The sequence below is a fragment of the Mus musculus genome, chromosome 14 (genome assembly GCF_000001635.26).
Source record: "Mus musculus strain C57BL/6J chromosome 14, GRCm38.p6 C57BL/6J".
NCBI lineage: Eukaryota > Metazoa > Chordata > Mammalia > Rodentia > Muridae > Mus > Mus musculus.
Window position 1 is genome coordinate 33,046,852 of NC_000080.6, and position 14,325 is coordinate 33,061,176.

The following is a 14,325-nucleotide window of genomic DNA, read 5'->3' on the forward strand; positions in this document are numbered from 1 at the left end:
AAACTGGAGTTTTATTTAATAATGTGAAACTTCCCCATATAGTGAAGCCATCCAAATAGGAGGCCCAGTTCGGTGTTTTGTGATGATGCCTCCAGCTCCCAGCAGGCTTTGAGGCACCTTGAGATCTCAGCGTCCACCGACTGCCTGGTGAGTGAGCACAGATGTGAACACTAGCAGGGACCAGCCCCTCTGTTGCTCAGCAGTGGCTGCTGTGCCCAGTGCACGAGCCAAGAAGGGTGAGCCCATCACTGCGAGTAGCTGTCGACTTTTGTGCTCTAAAATGTAAAACAAAGGCCCTCTGATTTTCTCTCCTCTTTTTCTCTCGCCTTCTTTCTCTTAACTCAAGGTTGCTCCAAGCACACTCTGCGGTAAGAAGGTATGCTTCGTTTCTTACCTGCACATAGTCCTTGTATATAGATGCATACAGCTCCTGTCCTTTCCTTCTGTAATTCTCGATGCAGGACACAAAATCCTGGAGAAGAGAGAAAGGGAGCCACAGCTTAGTGATACCTGGGAGACTGGACTAAATGCCTCCAGTCTGACCAGTTGCCATAAGAAACGATGGTCAAGACTCTGGTGGCAAAACCAGGCACAGGCTCACGACTAGTGATTTTGCCTGTGCTGATCCACTAACAAGACACATTCACATCCACACTTGTGTGTCCCTTTCTTTTCCAACCATGAGAGACTCAGCCCTCCTCTTTAAAATAATCACCAAAATGTAGCCTCGGCTAATCAATCTGCTTTACCACAGTAAAGAGGCCGCCAAGAGAGAGAAGACTTGAGCCACAGTCTTGGAAAGAAAGAAAACTCATCAAGGTTTGCCTAATATTAATGTTTTTGCTTCTTTCCTTGAGATATTTGCATATTTTTAAGTAGAACAGGAGGTTGGACCACTAAGTAGAAAGTATCCTGTAGAGAGATAAGTTTAGTGGGGTTTATGGCTCCAAGGGGGTGGGTGCAGCTGGAGAGTTTATAATTTCTAAGTCCACCAAGATGTTCCAACATGGGAAACAGGTCAGTAAAAAGAACCACACTCGGCTTTCTGCATTTGCAACCTCCTCTGGCAGCTGGTAAGGAGAAGCAGGTTGAGATGGAGAAGCTGAGACGGTGAAAAGCTGAGAAGGTAAGAAAGGGCTGCTGCAACCTTCTTTATTTTGGAGGGCTGCTTCAAGAAGTCGTGGTTATAGAGTCAGCCTGCTCATGAACCAAACTAGTGGCTTCTGACACACAAAAACACTGTTTTTATTAGAAAACAAATGACCAATGGACAAAACTACAGTTACTACTATTTAGTATTTGGCAGATATTCTCTTGAAAATGACCCAATGGGATAAGCCATCACCAGTGAAACAAGTGGAGGCATTTGTTACCGAATGTGGCCAAAACCAAGAGGTGACCGGTCAGGACGCTGGAAAACCTGGATCCATCCCTGAATGTCACAACAGCCAGGGGATTTTCTGATTAGGCAGCTGATGACTTGAGCATGCCTTTTTTATACTGTGTGCCCTAGGGCTTTTATTGCTGTGATAAAATACCATGACCAAAATCAACCTGGATGGAAAGGGTTTTTTTGTCTGTTTGTTTGGTTGGTTTTTTCCACCTTACACCGCTCAGGTCACACCCCATCAGTGCGGGAAGTCAGAGCAGGAACTCAAGACAGACACCTGGGTGCAGAACTGAAGTACAGACCACGGGAGAGCACTGTTTACTGGCTTGCTTCCCCATAGCTTGAGCACGCAGAAACCCCTGCCCTGGGTTGACAATGTCCACAGTGAGCTTGGCCCTTCCATACTGAACATTAACCAAGAAAATGCACTACAGATTTACTTACAGACCAATACTATGGAGGTGGTTTTTATTTTCTAAAATAGTGTAAATCTGGATTTTACTTATTCCAGAGCCAGCGGTGTTGAACAGCATGTTTCTCACTGTAGCACACTTACCCCATTGTTTCATTGTAAGCGTTCTCTTGTAAAACCCCTTTCTGTATCAAGGCTCCAACCTGGACCTTTCTCCTTCCTTCCTTCCTTCCTTCCTTCCTTCCTTCCCTCTCTCCGTTCTTCTCTCCTTTCCTTCGTTCCTCCCTCCTTCCCTCTCTCCCTTCTTCCCTTCTTTCCTTCTTTCCTTCCTTCCTTTTTCTTTCCTTTTTTTCTACCCTGATTAAGGTTTCCAGTTTCCCTCCATCTACTCCTCCTAGTTCCTCCTCCTTCTCTCCCCTTCCTTCCCCTCCCATCCTGATCTATCTCCTTTCTTTCTCTCATTAGAAAACAAACAGGCTGCTAAAGGATAATAATAAAATAAAATAAGATTAAGTAAAAGCTAATACATTGGAATTGGACAACACAAAAAGAAGGAAAGAAGCCCAAGAGAGAGCACAAGAAACAAAGACCCACAATTCACACTCAGGATCCCATAAAACACTACACTAGAAGCCAGAAGATGGATGCAAGGGTCCAGCAGTCCCCTGCAGGTCCTCTGCATGCTGCCCGGGTCTCTGCTGGGCTTTGTGCTTTGCTCCTGTTCACTGAAAGGGATTTGCTTTCTCTTGTCCTCCATCTCCACTGCCTTTTACATCGTCCTTTCCACTTAGAGATGGTTTTGTTTGTTTTCTTTTCTTTCTTTCTTTCTTTCTTTCTTTCTTTCTTTTTTTTTTTTTTGCAACTGAGGTGTCCTCCCAGATATGTCTAGATTTGTGTTGACAAAATCTTACTGGCACACTGAGTAATGAAATGTTTCAACAACTGTGAGATACAGCTCAGGAGAACAGTCTTTCTAATGTATGTGACACACATGCTATATAATGTGTGTCTCAAAATATGGATCAAAGTCTCTCTTCTTTATGCAACAAAGAACAGAGAAAAACAATTTCATGTTACAAAGTAGAACTATTTCACTGACTAAGATTTCAGGCGAGCTTTAAAAACGTTGCTTTATTTATTTATTGTGTCTTAGTGCGCTATCAAAGGAAAATGCCGATATTTCCTAAAAAGTAAATTGTTACTTCCTCCCCAAGTACACAGTTAGACATTGAATTAAAGGTATTATATTAAAATATATATTAAAATATAAAATAACAAATTTTCTCAGTCTTTTTGTTTTAAAAATTATAATTACTTATTAGGCCATCTTTCATTTTTGCAGACAATAGATTTCTCATTAGTATTGCAAATTAATTAGTAAGTGCACTATTTTTTGAATTCTGGTTTAGTTTCCTTTACAATAAATGCCAATATATTTATAACCTAAGTAAATAAACATTTTGGGTTGATTTTTCAATAAATTTTAAGGATGTGAGGTGTTCCAGAGACCAAAAGTCTTGAGAATTCTCTTTACCACAGAGAAGATGAATTGTTGCTGTGTGCAAGGACGCCATAGAATCTTATAAGCATAATTGAAGAGAAAGATGCCTACAAAAGAGTATATATGTTTCTACTTTCTTTGCATAAAATTTAAAATGTGGGACAATAATAGGTAGCATTCAATATATGCAGAATCTGGGGCTGAGAGGTTGGGGCGTGAATGGGGGACACCTAGTGAGGCTAGGGGCCAGAATGCTGCTAGCCTCGGGCTTTTTATCTGGGTGACAACTATATGTTCTCTTTGTTAAAATACTTACTTTACATACTTGCCATTTGGATATTTTCCTTGTTTATTATGTTCCAATAAAACAGAAAACTGTTTGTTGGCAAATTAGGGAAACAATATAATTTTTAAAATCCAATTCTGGAGTAATGAGTGTAGGCTGATTTCTTTCTTTCTTTCTTTCTTTCTTTCTTTCTTTCTTTCTTTCTTTCTTTCTTCCTTCCTTCCTTCCTTCCTTCCTTCCTTCCTTTCTTTCTTTTTTCCTTTTTAATTTTGTTTGCAAAATTTCTTCAATTTCTGTTAGATCCTTTGTGGACATTTGTGAGTGAAGCAAAGGTTATGATCAATGCTAGTGAAGTAAGTGTTGAACAGCTCACAGCTGCTGCATTAAAGGCAAGAACCCGATTCTTCCAAATGCAATGCCTTTGGCAATATGAATTAGGTAACGAGGTTCTCTCAGGGACCCTTGAGATATAGCAGATACCTTCTAATAGCAACTTTGTCACCTGTCAGAAAGAGCAGGGCCTTGTCTGACTCCTTGAGGAGGTGGGGGGTGAGAAACTGGCCCAGGCATACCTGCTTCAGCAAGATGATAGAAAAGGCTTTGCATTGGTCTGGTATTGTAGGATGTGAGTGTGGCAGCAGAAAGCAGGGACTTAAGACATCTTGGTTCCTGGCCTTTGGCAGCCACACCATATGAATAAATCAATTAATCTTTCTAGAACCAAACCCATCATTCGTGGTAACATGAAGTGGCTAGCATCTCCTTAGTCTATCTGCTAAGCTGGTATGAAGCTGAAATGGTGTTGTGGAATAGAAGTATGTTGTAAACTGTCACTCAAAGAAATCATGGGTATAAAAATACCAGAATTGTAAATATGATCAGTTTGGGAGAGAAAGAAAAAGATTTAGCTACTCTCTTCAAAGGTACACTCATGGAAATTTCTGGCATTTGTCTTTAACTGTGGGACATATGACGGCTTCCTCAACAAGCTGTTTTCTATGATGTTTTGTTTTGTTTATTTTATATCTTCTTTTGTGGGGGAGGTTGCAAAGGCAGAAAGTGGATATGAAGGGACAGGGAAATGAGTGGGAGTGGGGTGCACTATGTGAAATTCACAAAGAATCAATAAAGCGTTAAAACAAACAGACAAACCAGCCAATGCCCTGTATGTAGCAGCTGTGGCCAAGGCTGTCTGTATTCCTGAAGAGACACTCACTCGTGTCCAGTTAGATTCACCTCTCTTGTTGAGCACACAAGCATCCACTAAGCTTCTATAATCTCCAGGCTCTGCAGTATAGAGGTGAACCACATGCAGTATAGAAGTGAACCTGGCTTGTAACGGGAAAGATAAAGCCTCAGGTGATGGTGACACAGAAGAGGGAAACCTCCGGAATCAAAGTCCAGATGAGGCTTTGTGGATGTCACTTACTCCTCAGTGTCACCACAGAGGTCTTACATAAAAGTCTGGTTCAATTCACCTTTTCCTCATTTTTAGCATTTTTTTTTAAAATTTACTGCTTCTTGTGGCTACCCTGGCAGCAATTTTGGATGGATTTGGTGATGGTAAGACTGAATGTGGGATATTTCCTGTTTCCTGGTCACTCTCATGACAATACAGGGGACAGTCCACCTGAGATGAAAGCATCAAGTTCAAGGACCGCCAGTAAAGAAATGTGTGTAGGAGCTGGTGACTGTAGGAGAGGGCAGGAGCAACTCTAAAGTTTCTGGTTTGCTTACCCAAGTGAATTAAATCTGATAAGCTTGGAAAATAATAGGGGAGATTTCAAAACAAGAGAAAAGGAGCAAACTTGATTGTATGATTTTAAAAAAAAAGCCGGGCGTGGTGGCACATGCCTTTAATCCCAGCACTCGGGAGGCAGAGGCAGGCGGATTTCTGAGTTCAAGGCCAGCCTGGTCTACAGAGTGAGTTCCAGGACAGCCAGGGCTATAAAGAGAAGCCATGTCTCGAAAAAAAAACAACAACAAAAAAGACAGCTGGGGCTTCCCAGAGGAAAGCGCAGGAAAGTGGATCAGGTCAGTATGGATTTGTGAACTATTAGCAGTCAGGGGTTAGTTAAGCCTCCACACGCCATGCCTCAGAAGAACAAGGTGGGTACTGATGGGACAAAGTCCGAAACCTGAAGAGCCCTAGCAAGGTTCAGACCAAAGGCTTGGACAGTTGTAAGGGAAGCATAAGGAAGGCTTCAAGCTCAATGAATGCACAGAAGAAAAAGTGAGGCCAGGAAACAGACGTGAGTCCACACTTAGAGAGCGGGCTGTAAGGCATTCGCAAGAAAGACTCGATCCGCCATAGCTCAACTAGTGACGGAACAGAAGAACGTGGACATAGCCAATAGGAACAACACATTTGAGAAGCTTCACTCTGCTAGAGAAGAGAAAGGAAGCCGGGAGCAAGGTCACAGGCTCCAATGGGTAAAGATAGACTCGAGCATTCCAGGAGTCAACCAAGAGAAGAAGAACAACTTTAAACCCACATTCTTATATACACAGTGCTACGTAGTTAAGTCTGGAATGATTTGCCTGTTCTGAATATTTAGGGATTTTTTTTTTGTTGTTGTTGCCTTCACTCCTTAAATAGTACAGTGTAACAACCAGGCACACAGAACTGGCATTGCAGCAGGTGTTATTAGTAATCTAAAGATGACTTGAGGCATATAGAAGTTCAGAGGCTAGGCACAAATATCTATTACACCACTTGATGTAACACACGGGAGCTTCCGTGAATAGTGGAGGGCCCTGTAATCAATCTAAAACATGTGCCAAGGGCTGAGTGCATATTAGGCGGAGGTGAGACATGGAAAGAGGAACAGCAAGGTCAAAAAGCAAAGACAAGAGGAAGGTCCCTGGTGGCACAGGATATGAGCAATGACAGAGAGAGCCCCTCAGGCTTGGACACTGAAGGGAAGAGGTACAGCTGGGCACTTATGTGGATTAGAGGTTGGTGTCATCTGCAGAGTGACATGGTTCACCCCTCAGAGTTCCCATCTCCAGTACAGAGAAGTATGAAGTCTCTGCTTTCTCCCTGAGGGCTCAGCGGGAGTCCTGGGAAGACCTGCAAATGGGAGGGGGACTGACCAGCAGCTCGGCAGTGACGCATCTACAAGCATGGAGAATCCAAATGCTGCCATATCCTCTCTACTGACAGGCACAGAGCACTTGGCAGCTGATAAAGGGGTCTGTATGTGAATAGCACGTCTACTAGTCAGCCTTCCCATAAGCCTGTGCTGCTGTTACTCCTATTAGCTGAATCAGACACCGAGGCAAAGCGAGGATGATTGACTGTAAGTGGAGTGAAAAAGAAAGATGCATGCTCGACCGTCTCCCCCATTTTCACCTCCTCCTAGGGCATCTCCCCAATGCTAAACAAACCTTAAGTGCCTCTGACCTCAAACTGAAAAGCTGTTACCCACAGGATGCAGGGATTTGTCAGGAGATTTGAGTCAATTCAAGGGCAGAGGCCCATCTGCCTGGACAACAGTGGACAGAGCACACTGATTAGGGACAAATTCACAGCAGAGTTTTGTGTCACTTATGGGAACTGAATAGCCTTTGCTTAGCAACTGTCAGTCTGTTAAAGAACTCAAGAGCCTCTGAAGCAGAACAAAGGGCCTCCGAAGGCTGCTGGAGGCTTTAAGAGAAGGTACCCAGGGCCCTGCTTTCTCCCAGTCACCTTAGGGAGGAAGCAAGCCCTTCAGGATAGAAGCCTGATTCTGAGATGGGGACTGGATTACATCCCATCATTTTTAAGTCACTGGCCACAGCTTGATGCTGTCACTTTGCCAGGGGTATCCCTGGGGCTGGCCTGTTGCTGGTGACACTATTGTCCAAAAGGGAAGCACCCGCTCTCCGCTGATAGGAGTCATTTGGCTTGTGTGCGTGAAGGGTCATTAGTCCCGTAATCACAGTTGTGCGTCCTCCAGAAGGGAAAGGCCAATAGCAGAGGGCGGAGGCTCAGACCCCCAGTGCAGAGACTCTGGTCTGAGTCCTGGCTTCCGTGGATCAGCACTGTGTTGTCCTTTAGTGTTCTGACCACGAATTTCATTGCTGATAATTTATCCCAAGGATGTTACCAGATGTCTGCACACACACCTAGATGGCCTTTCTTTTTATTTTTGGCCAACCTATTTATAGAAGCTGACAATGAAACAATTTACATGTGTGCACATGGAGGAAAGCTTTGGCCCTGTCACAGAAGACTATGCAGCCATTGTGGACTGTTCACACAAAGGGTTGTCACAAGTCTCCGCAGTAAAGATGGGCGCTTCCGTTTGCTACTTTAACCAGATGCTCTACACAACAGTTCACTGCAGCTCTAGCATCAGAGAAAGCTCTAGTGACATGAGAACCAGGCTCCTGCCAGGGTGTGAGTTTTTGATGGAACTAGAAAACAATAGGCAATTACAATGAAAACAATGACAATTATATCTGCATGGAAAAGGAAATGAAAATGCATACAAATTATCATATAGATAGCCAAAACATTTATATACAAATATACTAATGAAAACATATGTATCTATGTACCCACAGACATATATACATATACATACAGACATTAGTGCTCTTTGGCCATGAGTTCTAGATCCTCCCTCCTGTTTTTCTGTGATATCAGAGTTCTTGCTGACTCTGGGCTACATGAGAACAGGGGGATGTGTCCTTAAGCTCTTTTTTAACTCGATCATAAAATAGAACATTTTGGATAGCGGCTGTGCTGGGAGCCAGAGTAACCAAAGCTAAGGCCCTCTGAATCCATGGCCAATTTGTAACGTCCATGCAGGATACGAGTAAGTGTTAGTGAGAATGAACTTGCTATTTTGGGTCAGATGGATCTGAGAGTGCTTGTCACTGCAACTTAACTGGAATTTTTCCGAGGACTATACACAACAGAAATGGTAGGATGCTTTAGGAGGCAACTGTGGTCAAACATTTGTGAGTATAGGCAGTCCGGATCAGTGGTAGACTCCATATCCATTGTCTCAGAAAAACTGAGTACCTCCCCAGCAAAGCCCCACCCAAACCAAAGAACAACAACAAAAACATACTTGAGGTCAGGAAAGGAGATCAGGAGGGTTAGAGTAAAAGCAAATATGAAGCCAGTTACGAGCAATATGTTAGAATGACTTGAAAACAAGGCACGTCACCTGATGGGCTTAATGGATCATAGCCCTAATTCTGCAATAAATATAGATGAGTCCATACTGAGATAAATAAAAGATGGAATGGATACATAGATGGGGGAGAAAAACATAACCCTTCCTCGCAGGAGAATCTCCAATGACAAGCCTGATGCCATCCTGCTTCCGCAGGCAGTCGGGCGCACTCACTCCTGCATTTTAAGGGTGGGGTGGACTTAGTGGGTTGAATTCCAGGTAACGGGGAAGGAAGAAATAAGCAATGGCAGTAGAAAAGGCTGGCAGATACAATCTCACAGCGTGATGAAGGTTGACACCGTGTGATGATGTCACATGACTATCACATACTCATTAACACCACCTTTCCAGACCTCTGTCTTCTCCTTTCCAAAGTGACCCCAGAAGAACAGTAAGAAAATAAAATTTGGCAGACACTCTAAAAAATAGCTGGCTGGTACTCCTCAAACCATCAAAATCAGAACAAGAACAAAGACTGTGTTGACTGTTGCTGGGCAGAGGAGGCTAGGGGGTGAGGCTGACAAGTCCATGCAGCGTGGCTCCTTGGTGACCCTGGATTAATGGTAAAATGGAGAAGACAAGTGAAGTCTGGAGCTGAGTCAGTAGCCATGTCCCAGTGTCAGACCCTTGGCCTTGACAGATGGCTACAGACGAACGAACGTCCCCTCCTCACCACCTCACAGGTAGAAGATGTGTTACAGACCACAGGTTTCAGCATCTCGGCCATGTGAATTTTGTCTCTCTTTTATTGTTGACCACTTCAATTTTCTCTGTCTCACTGGCAATGTGAGTACGCAGCCCTATTGGCTGGGGCTGAGGGGCTGCTCACAGAAAAAAATAAAAGATATTGAACACAAGCCTTGTGTGCCTCAGTGTTCTGTGTGATCGCCAATTGCCGGACACTGCTGAATTTAGTAAAGAAATCACGTAAGCAAGATGGCTACCCAGCAACTGATGGGGAGTAGGTGTGTAAGGCATGGGGATGTCAGATTAAGTGGCAATTTACAGCCTGGGCACAACAGAGTGGGGTCTGAAGGTCTTCATCACGCATACACCACTGACCATAGCTGTGTGGTGAAAGTAAAAATATTTTCAGACCACAGGTAACTGAAACTACAGAGAGCAAAACCATGGACAAAGGGCATGGCCATACCTCAACAGTGCCTATAGTTTACATCGTCTTGAGCTACACAGCAGAGCAAATAAAGCAGACATACCCTGAATTGTACAGGATAAGAGTAAATAATAGAAGCAATTAATAAGAAAGAAAAAAACTTAATGTAACACTCCCCCCATTTGCTGACAAACCCTGTGTCATGTCTGTCTGTGCTCTTAGATCCTAGCTGCCCGCTGTGAAGAACACAAGAATGATAGAGCAGCCTGGAGTCTGCATCACTGAGGGTCTGGACGACTTAGGCCAGGAGATTTTCTTACTCTGAGTGCCCAGATAATTGCACTTTTCTCTGCTGTGGAGGCTCAGCCCCTGGATTCTTAATAAATGTCAAGCAATACCGGAGTAATAATCATATTTCCAGCAATAATGACAAACAACTGGGGCCCAGAGTGGGTGAAGAGGGACCGGCTCACCACAGTGCAATTCATCTCTTGTTAAACTCACTCACATATTAATTTCTAAGATGAACAGTGGGTTCTAATTTGTCTTTTTTTGAACTGTGATGTTTTTATTAAATTCAATCGTCATGAGTACATGGAGAATGACTACTTGAAAAAAAAACACTCTAGTGTAGCCAGGAATAAAGACTTTAAAATTGCAAGATGCAAGGTGTCTTGAGGAAACAAGCCAACCATTTCTTCTTCCTCAGGGTGTCAGGGCTTCTGTGTGGCTCAAGACAGCTGGAAAATGTCACTAGGCTGGCCTTTCCCTAACAGTGTATTCTTGCTGTGTCTCTGAAGTCCCACTCACAAGACTCCCCCTCAGAGAGGAATTACATTTAGGAATTACAAGAAGGGACATTGAGTTATGTCAAGGAGTTTGCAACTCAAGGGTACAGGTCTGAGGCTTAGGATACTGTAAGGGGCTGTACTGTGTCCGAATCCCTGGTTCCTCAAAGTACCAAATGGGAAGGGGAACCACGAAGTGAACAGAGGAGGAAGCTAGCTCCCAGGGAAAGCACATCAGCCTTCTGCTACAGCTTCCAGACCAGTGACGGAATAAGTATTTATAGTTGATGCTGCCCCACATACAGCATTGTGTTACGAAGGTCTGTGCTGTGTCAGCATCCTTCATGCAAATGCCAAAAGTGATACAGTTTGGCACACTCTGGAAGATTTGCAGATCCATGAAGAGATATTATGGATAACTCATGCATATATATCACAAGCCAATCTATGCTTCATATGAACCCTATGGCCTCATGGGCGAGTTGATGTATTTTCAGTGTACCCCTGTTTGGGATGCAATTTGTCAAACGGGGTCAGGTGTGAAGTCTCCCACTTAGGGAGCAATGTTGGTGCTCAAAAGGTCTAAGGTTGGGGACTTTGGCTGCTTTGGTTGTGGAGATTCAGTCTAGAGCCGGTGCTTTCACTCCAAGCAACGCCTGACACTGAAGCACCTGAACAACACTGATGATGTGTCATGGACAGAGAGAAAGAAAAGAGGAGCTAGAACTCACGCTAGAACTCACGCTAAGCTGACTGAGGACCGTTAGCCACGCCTGCTTGTTTGTTGCTTCCAACCTCAGAGTAGACCTTTGCTCTGTATTCTTAGGACAGCTCCGGCTACCACCCAGGGCTCCAAATGGAGCTTTCTGAGAGACACTCAAACACACACACACACACACACACACACACACACACGGGTGGGGGGGAGCTACCCATAGAACACTCATCAAAACTGCTATCCTGAGTTACTCTTGAGACCCACACCGGGGCTTGCTAGTAGGTGCCCATTGTTGATCCATACCAGATCTCCAAATCACCTGGTCAGCAACCAGTTTTTTTCTCCCTTTGTCTGGATGCTCACAGACATTGTGGGGAAAGAATGCATAAACAACGGCCACCCTTTATCTGGGCTTTGTGCTGACTCCAGAGCCTTAGAGATGAGCAGGGCATAGTATTTTCCCAATATGGATGTGAAACTCTCCTGAGAAGAGTAAATAAGACTAAGATGTAGCAGGCCAGGCTCATGGTCAGTCTAGACAAGGTTTGGTGGGCTGTCAGAAGTAGCTTTGTTCTTTAAGCATAGGAAAGGGGATTGGCCAATGGAGGGAGGAGGCTCCAGTAGAGAGGACCACAATGCCCAAGGGAAGAAAGTGAGTTCTTGCCTCAAGGGGAGGGTCTAACAGGATCAAAACATGACTGCAGATCCGAGTCTGTTCCAGACATTGTGCGACCTGATGATGGTTTTTTAGCATGTGACAGGACAACCAATGGGTATGATCCTTAAAAAGTCACAGTAGGGGAGTGAAGGCAAGCTGAGGCAGGGCTAAGCTGCCAGGCAGGGGCCACCTGCAGTGTTCCTCCTGTTCCCTTGGTCTCAAGCCTAGGCCCTGTATCAGGGTAGCAGCAGTTACTGGATGAGACATTAGTATGTGAAATTTCCAATCTCCCAGCACAGGGTGGTTCCCAGGAAGCTGGGCTTAGATCGAAGCTTTGACTTACTTATGTCTTTATAGACCTTGTATTTATGATCCTAACTCCTCAGAAACCACTTGCTTCTATTATGTTTTTTAATCTCATTTCTTTATTGAATGCATCTTCATTTAAATGTATCATAAACAATTTGGAGAGTGAGTCAAAATATAAATAAATACATAAAACTAGATATGGCACTCAAGTCATTCCGAACTGGCAACCGGCCCGTAGGCAGATGGCCATGGTCATAACTGACTGTCGCTTTGTGTCAGAAGGGGCCACTCTTTCCCCACCAATCTGCCTTTATACCCTCTTTCTCCCTCAAGTCTCAAGTTGAGTTCTTCCTAGCCCTGCTTAGGGTTCTGCTTTCCTTACAGAAACCTCTCATGCCACAAGTACTTTACTTACCTATGTTACAGTCAGGGGCAATGCTTTTTGTTCTTAGCATCCCAAACCCCAGCCTGAACCAAGAGTCTGTGTGTGAAGTGCTGGAGGAGGGACTAATGGAGAAGAGCTATGACAGTCAGAGATGGATGGAGATAAAGACACAGAAGTAGGACTCACAGAGGATTATGTCCCTCTCTGACCCTGGACAACTTGGGAAGTTGCTTAGCAACTGGGTCCTCTCCACCTCCTTTTGGTCCACACCTCCATCTGATGTCTACACTCAGCTGGAGGAGCCCGGCTGTAGCCTCAAGGTCATTCTCACCCTAAGACCTTGCCACTAGCTCTTCCTTCACCCCATTATCACTTCCCTGAGAAGCCTTCTAGAACTCTCTGAGAGAGCAGGCATTTCTCCTCTGGCTGGTTGATTCTACACATGGCTTCTTAATCATTCATTCCTTTGGTTTTCTGTCTGGCTCTACTCAGAGAGAGGTCTCTTTCTGTTTTCTCCACTGTCTGTTTCTCTATAGACTGGGTCCCTGATGCTAAGTCTACGAATCCAAATTGGTCCAATACAAGCTTTCTCACTTGCATTGTTCTTTTTACTCAAAGCTCCCAGCCACTGTCTTAATATTCTCTGCTAGGGTAGGACTAGCTGGTAGATTAGTAGCCAAGGACCCCTGAGTCTTGTGCTCAGCCCATTCAAGACCAGATCTAAAGGCTTTCTTATACTCTCCTCATACTGTCTTCTATGTTCAACCTCTCCTCTCTTCTTTGTCAGGCCAACGAGCCAAGTTTGCACCAACCCCCATCAACAACGGCAAAGAGAAGAAATTTTCTGAACTTCCCGTTCTGAGACTTTGAAAGACTTTTTTAATTAACCAAAATGGTTTCTCATAATAGATGGGTCCCAGGACGAGAACGCGGCTGTAACTCACGCGACAGGCGCCCCAGCGGCCGGGCTGCTAGCGGGGCGCCTAGCGGGTTGTGAATGGCAGCAACGCCTCAGGAGGGCCCCAGCCTGATTCTCCACTCCACGACCATCTGCCGTTCTATCATTTATATAGTTGGGGACACTTCTGTCTTTGGGAACAATAAAGCTTTTTTTTTTTTTTGCTTTGATGAATACATTTAAGTCTTTAAAATGTGAATTTAGAAAAATCAACAAAAATGTATGTCACCTCATTCCAAAATTTATAATGCCTAATTGAAAGCATTTCCTGGTCACTTAGACCAGAACTAAGTCCAGTTTTCAGGTTTTAAGGTTACCAGGAATTTCATGTGCAGACATCGGAACCTCAGCGCGATCCCTGAGGCTGACTCTCCTTTCAAGACCCACGTTCAGTTTTCAAAAGGTTTTGAGGCAGGCTTCCTTTAAATTGTAAGACTAAACGCTTTTAATTTACAAAATCTAAGCACAAGGATGATTTAGAAATGACACATCCTTCAATATGCAGTGGCGACCCCAGGTAGAGAAGGAGCCGCTGACTCATGGGAGCTGCACTATCTCTGTCCTGCTCTCTTGAATGGCTTTGCACACTTGCCCATCACAAACAATTTGTGAAAGGCTTGATGATCGAAAGGATA

General features: G+C 44.2%; 1 protein-coding gene across 6 annotated transcripts in view; it reads right to left on the bottom strand.

The window, feature by feature from the left end:
- The window catches only part of Wdfy4 (WD repeat and FYVE domain containing 4), a 234,309-nt gene that overhangs the window by 87,305 nt on the left and 132,679 nt on the right, over window positions 1–14,325 (bottom strand). For all 6 annotated transcript variants that reach the window (NM_001146022.2, XM_011245119.3, XM_011245118.3 and 3 more), the window contains one exon: window positions 395–472. In NM_001146022.2, the coding sequence (NP_001139494.1) occupies window positions 395–472 (78 nt within the window). The remainder of the gene's footprint in view (window positions 1–394; window positions 473–14,325) is intronic.